Here is an 11,260-nt window from a genome sequence, read left to right as displayed (position 1 = left end):
TTTGAATTTTTGAAGACTAGATAATGTCTATTGATCCATGTATATTGGAATTTGATACATAAATTAGTCATACTAATTACACTGATTGTAATTTTTCTACATCAGCATGATAAATGCCATCTTCCATTCTATTTTTATATTAAAAGTAACTACATCTTTAAAAAACCAATACACTACGTAATAATCTTTTAAATTTTCAATACATAAACATATTGTAGAAAAACAGCTAAGATAAAATAGGATAAAATACTATACTCGTAAGTTATCAAGCATATTTAAACGTAAAGAAAAAACTTATCATCAAACTTAAAAACAGACTACAGTGGGTTATGGAAGTGATGAAATAATGAATCAGACCATGCATGTGGAAGAATTCTCAAATCAATCTTTCGTCTTCATTTTCAAAAACACCGTAGCATTACTGGTAATTGCTGAGTGTTTACGTTTAGTTAAATTTAAATATACATGCTTCCCTAATTGGATCATTATGTAAATCAACGACATAAACAGACTACACTAAAACTAAAGAGCTAATAACTTTGTGACGAGGCTGTATTTAGTGTTTCAAAAGCAGGTGTCTTGATGTTGTGGTAATGCGTGCATGGGGAGGGGTAAGCCTCAAGAGACCACCTGGTGACTGACTAGCCTCTTGGGTGACATGATTGGTATAAAAACCTCGGTTTACCAAATGGTATGCATCCATACCGAAAGGGGATGGAAGTGTAGATGGTCATTCCTTTCCTCGGCTGTCTTTTGGTCAAAACTGATTCCTCTTTGACAACCATGGCAATGTTTGCGTCATGGTTTCTGATTTTCTTCATCGCTGTCGCTGGTCTGCAGACAGAGGTAATTAATCTTCACATTATAAAAAGCTTCCATTATCTTAAACCATTTCTTTTAAGATGTGTCAGGAACAACGCTCTATGTCATTCTTAATTTCTATTTGAATTCCAGGCCCACGAGATGGCAAATATATTTTAGAATTGTTCACAAAACACAGTGATAAAAAAAGAAAATTAAATCAAATTAATTCATGTACAAATTACTATGGACATCTATAAGCTATTTCAATGGTGACTGTTATTCTGTAATGCCGCAAAAAACTTCAAGAATAATATGCACAAACATCGTAAAACTTTGTGGCATTTAATTATTTTTACACTCACCAACTATTGCCCAAATCATACCAGAAATATTATGGTTAAAATTTTGCTTTAATCTCCATTCAAGTTGCGATGGATACATATGCTATATATATATATATATATATATATATATATATATATATATATATATATATATGTATGTATGTATGTATGTATATATATACAGTATATAAATATATATATATATATATATATATATATATATATAAATATAAACATATATATATGTATGTATGTATATATATATATATATATATATATATATATATATATATATATATACATATATATATAAATATAAATATAAATATATATATATATATATATATATATATATATATAAATATATATATATTTCAAATATCAATTATAGTGTGGGAAAATGAATCACTAAACATGATTTTCGACACTGGTTTCAAATGGTCTCCCAACTGAAGTACGAGAAAAGGGCCTTGAATTATTTCCCCATTAGTGGAAATTCCATATGATGAACAAAAGCATTTTTATAGATGGGGAAACATAACGCTTTTTAATCAAAGGAGGCACATTACCTTTTTTATCAGAAGGTGACAGTATTATCATATGAGGTAAATTATAAATTTGTTTTTTTACCGTTTTAAATTAATTGAAAAAAAATCATCATTAATAAGTTAATTATATGCCTCAAATAATTTTTTTTTTATCAATAACTTTACTGAATATTTTTCTTTTCATAAAATGGTTAAAAAAAGCCGGTGAATTATCATTGTACAAGTTTTTAATCACAATTTTATCCCGTTCCAGATGGCATCAGCAGCAGATATTCCAATCCAAGTAATTCCTGAAAAGCAACTTGATGAGTTTGCAAACGAAGAATACTTTGGATATGACGAAGGCTTAGAATATGACTTCGAAGAGGACGACCAATCAGACGACGATGGCTTTTTGACAAAGGAAGAACTTCAAGAACTTAAGGACATGAACGTCAGTAGCAAGCAATCATTGCCGGCAGTAGTAGGTAAGTGGTGTGTGTACTTGAATTTCAAAGACACTAAGTTGCTTTTTTTTCTATAAATTAATATCTGCTCATTGCCGCATAAACACATTATTCGATATGAAACTAAATTATTGATTATTCTTTGACGTAGTAATTCTTGTCACTTTTAAAATTAAAGATATACTGTACATATTATTGTGATTAAACACGTAACTACGTTTATACATTCGTCGATAAAATCAACTAAGTAACATTCCAACTATTCATTAAAGAATGTAAAACCTCAATTGATTGTCTATTTCCACCCTAGATGGAACAACGATTGTGGAATTGGGGAATACATACGTAATATATAGTCACGACGAATTCTCAATTCTTCGATACCTAAATAATTTCCACAGATTCCATGAACTAGTTCGGGTAAGCTTTTACTCTTATTTATTTTCTCATCCTAAGCTTGCAAGTAATGACTTTAAAATAGAAATTATGAACTCATGCATGAGATCAAACTATTCCTAAGGGAAAGCCTACTGTTTTGTAACAAAGCCTTTTCTGCCATTTCAACTTACAATACTATTTAATTTCATTTCAACAAATTCAATGAATAAAAAAAACAACACATAATATTTCTGATCTTGTCAATTCTAAATATGTCCATAATCTTTTACTCTCCTTATAGGGTCCATCTGTTTACTGCATTGAAATACACTGCTGGTATTTTAGGATTCAAAGGAGTCGCCGGTGCCGAAAGGACAGGTTCATTACCTACGAACCTCCATATAACAAGGGCAAAAGGTAGGACTTTATTAGAATAAAAGCTAAAAGTCCTTCTGGGATTGTTTCTAATTCTATTATGTTAAGTCTATATCAATATTCACATTAGGAATATTACAAAACCTATGTTCAATGAACATTGGAAATGTTATAAATTTAGTTATTATAACATATGCAGCTTAAATTCTATGACTTATTTAGACAAACTCCTACAATAAATGTATTACATGCAAATTAAATTCATAGTTCTGCTTAAACAGTTTACAAAGTATTTGAAACACAAAGAAATTCAATGTATCGTTCAATCATTGTATCGAATATTTAAAGATTTCAACTTGGTATTAGTTTTATGATTGCAGTACAGTATTTCTATCAAACAATATAAAATATATCTATGTCTTTATTATATAATGTTATAATGATAATTTTCATGAATAATTCCTGGATATTCACTATGGCCTATCTTATGGTCGAAATCTTTTGATCCTTGAATTATAACTAAAAGGCATAGTGAGAGACCACTAATAAATATGAAGCTGAAAACAGTTTCCCCGTAAAGTAATAATTCGAAGAATCAATATTAAGAGTTCTTCACTGAGACATAAGTATTATAAACTTCCAATATTTAAAACGTTCAATCGGTAATTATATTCTATTTTATTTTAATTTAGATTCTATATTACCAAAGCTGTATTTTGCAAAATATGATGTTTTTCAATCCTTAATGCCCTCACATCATAACACTGACAAAAGGAACATTCAATTTGTTTATGAAGATTCAAAATTTTCACTGTTTCCTATATGCTTTTCCAGTTATATTTTCTCGTAGTTCGCACAAAAAGGTACAATACATTCATTAAGATAAGTTAACATGAAAATTAAAAATAGATATTACAGGTAACCAAAGTAATTCTGGGAGGGTATGTAGATATTGTTCTAGTACCAATTTATCGCTTCTATGTAACCTAATCCATCTAAGATGCATCCTACAGGTCCTAAACTCCAAATACTTGTATCACCATCCACCAACTAATTATGAAATTATGAACATGAAAATGGGCAAGAAACCTCCACTTTTATTAATTTTAATAAGAATTTACAAGGATAATAGACCTCTCTAATTACAGTAACTTTTATAATTATAAGTTTTAAAATAACTATATCAAATAGACACTATACAGTAGTTTCAAATTCATAATGAATTAGTAACTAAGATTATGTCGTTGAAAGATTTTAAGTATACACTGTCTTGTGTTATATGGCATTGTTACTTAAATTTTCTTTGCAATATACTCATTTTGTTGCATCTTCAAATAATAAGGCTGCTCCTACGTGTATTACAATACCTAGTTACACTCCGTAGGAATTTTATACATCTTGCGCATTCGGTTTTTTATTTTTTTAGCTGAATATCTTCAGTGCTGCCCTTTTCTCCATTCAAATATTTTAAACCTTGCTCTTTCTAACACTGTTAACTCTAAGGATTTGAGCTTAGCAAAGACTAGACCAACATACTCGAAATGAAAGAAAATCATAGGGAAGTAAGGATAAATGAGGTTATAAAACAACGAGTGTAAAATTAACGTTACAAGTATCGTATGAATCTGGATCAACAGGTCATTACCGCATTTGCTATTTGAAATAACATAATTTGAAAATATACATAAGTTAGAAAGCTAGGCATATAGGAATAGGTACTAATTAACCGTATTTAATCAGTTATAAGATGTTAAAGATATTACAATAAGATAATTTTTGAAAATTTACATTGGAAACAATTCATTATAAATGGTAGGTGTGGAAATATTTATTTACATTCATACGTCATCATCACTATCTCCTATGTCTCCGTTTTATAGTATCCCACATATATCCATGGCTTTCTTCTTGTAACTGCGTGTCCAAAAACTTCACTACCAACTGACTGATATATGTTCTTGATATCACACCATTCATTAATTGTGTGCTCATCTTCTAGAAGCTTAGTTGTATCAAACCTAGGTATTCTATCTACCTTTCTGTTGGGTGCTTTCAGTTTTAATTTCAGTGTTCTTCCTGAATAGATTTATATATTGCCTTGGTCCAAAGTCTCCTTACCAATCCCCTTATAACGCGTTTCACTGTTTACTTGTTACAAATCAACATAACACTCACCGAGTAATCCTGAACATCAGAAATAAAGATTTTCCAGTTTTCATAAGATTTTAGCTCCTTTAAGGGTTTTTTTTTTCCCAAAGAAAGGCAGACATTAGTTATTACCCTTTTTTACTGCACTGGGAATAGTTGCTTGGTTATTTACTTTTCAGATATTTCGACCCTTTAGTTATCTTGAAAACTTTTAAATCTAGTCATCACATACTGTAAGGCAAATCCGGTATCACTAAAAAGTAGCCTTCGTCATCTAGGGTAAAATTGTATAATAATATACAGGTGTCACGTGTGATATAATATACGCTGCTGGAATTTTGCTGTTAAATAAATTCCTTATTAGCAAAACGCCACAGGACTTGCAAAGCTTGCTTTTCAGAATGCATGAAATATCACATGAGGTTGGGTTCAAAATAGATAGAAGAAAGACAGAGATGATGAGACCGGAATATGCAATGGGAGATGAAATATCATTGGAAGGAGAAAGGATTAATGAGGTGGAATCATTTAAATATGTAGGAACTATATCTAATACAGGATCTTTAGAAATTGAGTGTAATGAAAGATTGAAAAAAAAAACACCAGACAATGGCCAGGTTAAGTAGAATTTGGAAATCAAATCGCCTGAAATTAAATAAAAATCAGGCTATATATCAGTTGAGTGAGATCGGTGTTACTGTATGGACATGAGTCGTGGTATAGTAATGAAACAATATCCAACAGATCTTGTAGATTTGAGAACAGAACAAAGCCATCAGAAGAATATTGGAAGTTAAATGGCAGGACAGAATTAAAAATGAAACTATAAGAGAGATTACTCGAGTGCCACACGAGGATGAGATCATGGTGAAGGGTAGATGGAGATGGTTTGGGCATGCTCTTCGAGCTCCGCAAGAGAGATCAGTTCAGCAGACTTTCAATTGGGCTCCACAAGGCACTAGAAGAGTTTGAAGACCCAGGCCTACATGCCTGATGACAATGAAACGTGAAGTAGGAGATAAATGGAGAAGTATCGATTTTAAAACTCAAGATAGAGACGACTGGCGAAATTAAACGGAGGCCATTTGGATCAATAGGCGTAGGAGGAGATGATGATGAAACAATGTACAGTATCACCAGATACTTTTCCACATGGAAATGATTTATAAAAGAGTAAACACGTGTGTGTGGCCTAATTTAAAAATATAAGAAAAATTCTCAGATTTAGGATCTCTACAAGTCTGGAATCATTTATAGCCTTATCAGTGTTCACATTATACAAACAAGCAACTATTGTTAAACTAAAACGAGACAAAGAACAGGAAGGTTAACGTTGTTGAAATAAAAGAATCAACAGAACTCTTTATGAGGAAAATGGTTAAAGATAGGTTTTAAATGTGTTTTTACCTTGAAGAAAATACTAATTATAATGATTTGATACTTCGGAACTTCAAAAGCTGGATTTTAGTGTTTAAATAAATTTATTCATTTACTGAGTGTGTGGTGGATTCTATAACGATTTAAAATCTACTTCAATTGTCTATAAAAAGACAATTAGTGTTGGCATATTTACGCTGCATGGAAAAACCGTTTTACAAAAAAAAAAAAAAAAAAAAAAAAAAAGTTAACAGCGTGACTTTGTTGGTTGGGATAATACAATCTACAGAAATTTTGTTTATATATTACATTACAATTTCACAGCAAATTAAGCTCACTAAGAGCTCTCAGAGTTAAAATAATCGGTAATAATGAAATATAAAACGAATGATAAGTCATAGATTTATGTTTCTTATCTATTTTGTCAAAGAATAATGTTCAAAGGTCAATAACGTAAGTTATATTTAAGATTTACTTCTCTCTGATGTTAAAGATACTGTGGGAGAAGACATGGCCTTACACTGAAATTCTTCAGTAACGTCTGGATCACTTTCAAAACTAACCCCACAATAAGAAGACCAGGTTTTTGCTGTGAAGTTACTCCTAGCCGTAAGTATCTGTCTGTTGAATCTAGTATATCTTTTTTTTTTTTTTTTTTTTTAATCTGGTATAGCTTTTCACAATAATTTGGGATTTTTTTTTCACTCTTTGAGCAGGGAAACACCATCAAATAATTTAGAAGAAATTATTAGTAATAAACTCAAGTGTAAGTGCATTTTTGACTGACCTGTCAGGTACACAGAATGAAAAGCGGTAAAATCACTTCAATTCCTTACTGTTCGTATATGAATATAAGTTTCTTTATATATATATATATATATATATATATATATATATATATATATATATATATATATATATATACTGTATAATGAGAGGAAGTTAAAATGCCTATACAATAATACATAACAATGAAGTTAAAACACACTTCAAAAACATTTGAACTTCATATGACACATTTCCATTGTAAGAGAAGATAAGCTATTTATAACTGAAATTCTTTTCCTGCAGCATTCCCAACATCACCACCACCACCACCTTGCTGTGAAGTCATACCAGTGATAACGAACCCCAGACAAGTCGTTACAAGTAAGTAAAGATTGTAACTCGAAGTTGAAATGATTAATTCCTTGATTGTGTTTTTTGTGCAATTTATGCAACACTACAGTATCCTCAAGCCGAAAATAAGTGTTATCTATAGAACCTAAATCTTTACGAAAAAATAGCAAACATTTTCAATACGGAATTACATCATAGGCCTATGATGTAAGTCTGTATATGAAGGTATACGAGAGAGAATGTCAGCTAAGATGTTGGAAAACACACATATGCATATGCATATATATATTATATATATATATTATATATATATTATATATATATATATATATATATATATATATATATATATATATATGTGTGTATGTGTGTGTGTGTGTGTGTATGTGTGCAACACTGATGAATTTAGCATGTGTATAAGTTACATATTTTACTCAACACACAAGAATCTAAATTTTACGAAAAATGAGCAAACTCTTTCTATACAGAATAACATCATAGGCACATGCTGTAAGTCCCTATAGAAACAGTTTGCTATTTTTTTTTTAAAGGTTTAGATTCAATTGATAGCACTATTTTCGGTTTGAAGATACTGAAGTGTTGCAAAAAAAATCCATCACCGCTTTGGTGTTTGACAGTAAGCTGTTCCTTTAACCTCCCCGTAAGTTTTCACCAACAGGAAGTTTTATTAATTTCATATTTTTAGTACATTCTGATATTCAAAGAAAGTTTATAATAACATGGCATTCTTATGCTTACTGTAAATTATCACAATTTGTGTCAAAATATGTAGCGTGCATCTGAATAGCCTAATTAATTTTTATTCGTTAACATTATTATTTGAAAAAAAAACATATATCTGATTGAGGATGAAATTTAAGTTAGTAAATACGTTTCGATTCACATTACTTAATATTTGAAAACAATGCTATTCGGACAAAATACTTCAAGCCAATCAGCTTGTAGGAAACTTTTACCGAGCTAAAAGGGCACCCCCGCGAGCGAGTGCAAATCTGCCGCACTAAATTTAGTACATGTCTGTAAGAATTACTAACGTCATGATGTTTCATACATTAGCAACCTTTAAAAAGCGTCAGCTATAATTTGATAAGGAATTATCATAATTAATTATGAGGCATAATGAATATTTTCTCGGATTTTTCAGCATGCGCAGATCTTTTGCCAGGGTTTGACTACTGCCAGTGTGTAGAGGTGAGCCTTTAATGTGGTTTGGAATTTTTTGTACAATATTTAGGAATACAGAATATCTTCATATACTGTCCGAGAATAAGACTAACACATGTTTCCCATGATAGTTCTATCGATGCTTTACCTCATGTTTAAGAAATATATTATGACTCCTTCCATACTTGTGCATCCTTTGGGGGTTTTCTAACTTCAGATGCGGTTTTTGACATGATAAAATATTCTAGCCTTTTAAGCTTAAAATTCATTAAATGAGGTTACATGCAAGTCTGGTAATTGCTTGGACATGGCATAAACTTATTTCTCAGATAATATAACAAGTAATGGCCATGCCCTCGTTTCGTTAGCAATCAAGACAGAGTAGCCTCTCCATAAGAGATATACAAAATCTCAAAATAATTTTAATGGTATAGAGGATTCTTTTGCATTTGAATTGGTCAAAACTGTACAAAAGGGGTGAGCCTGTTGTATTCACGGATGAAAAACTGGTCAACATAATTGCTTCTCGTGCTATTAAAATACCGAGTAAAGGTCAAACTCCGATTCAATGATGATTGTAAAGTTGTCTATTTGGAAAAAAAGAGGCTTATCGTCTTCGTTAAAGTAACAGATTAGATACGACTTGAAATAACTATTCTCAGCTAAGAGCTATTGCTTAGAGAGCTTAAGATTCAGCTGAAAAATATACAATTTTATCATAAAAGAGACTCCATCTGGTACAACTCAGGAACCTAAACGATTGGCTACGCTTAAATCTGCACTCTGGTTATTTTTCCTCCTTTGCATAAACCAGCTGGCTATGTGACTCCCTGTCAAAAGGAAGGCAATCTTCTTTGCTAATAGTTTTTACAGTAAGGTAATGAGAAACTCTTGCGCATTCTATTTTCTTGCGTGTTTTATATAGAGACAGCTGTTTAGCTCTTAATTGTATGTTATCTGTTAGCATGAAGAGGTTCTTTTTGGAATTGTTGATCCAGTGGTTACGGTTCAGATTCTGAACAAAAGCAAACTAGAAGGTTAAGGTCTATTCTATCTAACTTAAGTAAGGCTTCTTTGACCTAACCCGTATAAAAGGCACTAATCCTCTCTCATCTCCAGCTGACGGATGGAATATGTCTCAACTGCACTTTCTGTGAAAATTGCCAATTGGAATTCTTAGCCGCACATGACTTTTCGTAAGTATAAACCTAAAATGCCATTTATAGCTATTATTCTTTCAGTAAAAGTTTTAATCTGATGCATATATTGGGTATGAAAGATAAAATACAAATGATAAAGGTAAATCTGTTACCTTCCGTTTAAAAATCTACCCATGTTTCACTAAATGGAAAATAAAAAAAGAAAAAAATAATGCACCACAATAAGCCACTAAATGTCCCAGTTTTTGACTACATGTTCTTGCGAGGTTTTGGAATTGTATGAAATATTTCTTTGTTGTTCATTACGGTCTCCATCATTTGAATCCTTTTTTTTATTTTTTTTTCTCATCATAGTTTATTGAAACATAATAATTGGAACTATCAACAACTGAATTAATTTTTTTTCTTCATTGGGATCACACTAATATTTCCCTTAAATCTTTCCAAAACACTGCTAAAATGAGATAGTGGATATTGCAAAATTTTCAAAAGGTCTTTGGTAGATGATTTATTTAAATAATCCATGCCACACGATTCTAACTCCTTCACACCAGCAATGAAGCTAAAAATTATAAACGTTTTTTTTTTTAATGTTTTGGCTGACATCTAGACGTTTAGCCAAAGAAATTACAGGAATTAATTATTTGTTCCTTCTCTTTAGGCAAACGAAGCTCTACATCTACTTTTATTTCCCGTGCAACAACTGCACCATGGATCTAACTCGGTACGGATATCAGTCATATGTTGCAGGCTATGTCAACTGCTTGAATCCCAATCCAAATATTAACCTGCCAACCTATCCATCAGATGCCACCGTTGTCGCCATCGTAAGTTCCCTGCTCGAGATCTGTTTTTATCTAAGCTATTTTTAGAAAGGTTTGTATAATGTTTTACCTTTCAAAAGGAAGGACGATTATTCTTTCATTGCTAGACGAGTCGGCTTTCCTCTATGATACTTTTTTTTCTCTTTTCTCTCGGCCTTTCCATTCCAAAACAATAACTGGTCCAGACGCTTCTCAAGGAATATTACGAGGCTACATGTACAGTTAGAGACACAGTGTTGTCTGCGTAATGCTGTAAATACTTTGAGCAAATGTGAAAAAAAAAATATATATTCTCATGATCAAAACGTAGTGGTTACACCCTTAGAGAAAATATGTTCATTAGCATAATGCACTTGCTCATTTTCTTGCTGAACATTGAAAATTATGTATTACCGGAGTATCATTCTTTATATACTTTATATAACTGATGAAAATATCGGTAGTCCTCTAATACTTATATGACTTTTTCTCAGGAACTTCAATTTACTATTTTTCATATTTCTTTCTATATCCATAGAAACTGAAGATTTCCATTCAGTGAGAATTTCTATT

General features: G+C 31.2%; 1 protein-coding gene across 1 annotated transcript; it reads left to right on the top strand.

Moving 5' to 3' along the window:
• The first annotated feature begins 571 nt into the window (after positions 1–571).
• LOC137632415 (uncharacterized) lies at positions 572–8,763 on the top strand. Its single transcript, XM_068364348.1, has 7 exons — positions 572–846; positions 1,950–2,163; positions 2,453–2,562; positions 2,822–2,937; positions 6,914–7,029; positions 7,492–7,569; positions 8,705–8,763. The coding sequence occupies exons 1-7, from the start codon at positions 727–729 to the stop codon at positions 8,761–8,763; spliced, it is 813 nt and encodes a 270-aa protein (XP_068220449.1). The 5' UTR covers positions 572–726.
• Positions 8,764–11,260: the final 2,497 nt, after the last annotated feature.

Source organism: Palaemon carinicauda, chromosome 41 (assembly GCF_036898095.1).
Source record: "Palaemon carinicauda isolate YSFRI2023 chromosome 41, ASM3689809v2, whole genome shotgun sequence".
NCBI lineage: Eukaryota > Metazoa > Arthropoda > Malacostraca > Decapoda > Palaemonidae > Palaemon > Palaemon carinicauda.
Note: the sequence above shows the minus strand (reverse complement) of the source record. Positions and strands in the feature narration are given on the sequence as shown.

Excerpts from the sequence above, each read along its gene's own strand:
- LOC137632415 (XM_068364348.1), top strand. The coding sequence starts at position 727 with ATGGTCATTCCTTTCCTCGGCTGTCTTTTGGTCAAAACTGATTCCTCT. Across the intron at positions 847-1,949 it reads TCGCTGGTCTGCAGACAGAG|ATGGCATCAGCAGCAGATAT; the intron begins GTAATTAATCTT and ends ATCCCGTTCCAG. Across the intron at positions 7,570-8,704 it reads CCCCAGACAAGTCGTTACAA|CATGCGCAGATCTTTTGCCA; the intron begins GTAAGTAAAGAT and ends CGGATTTTTCAG.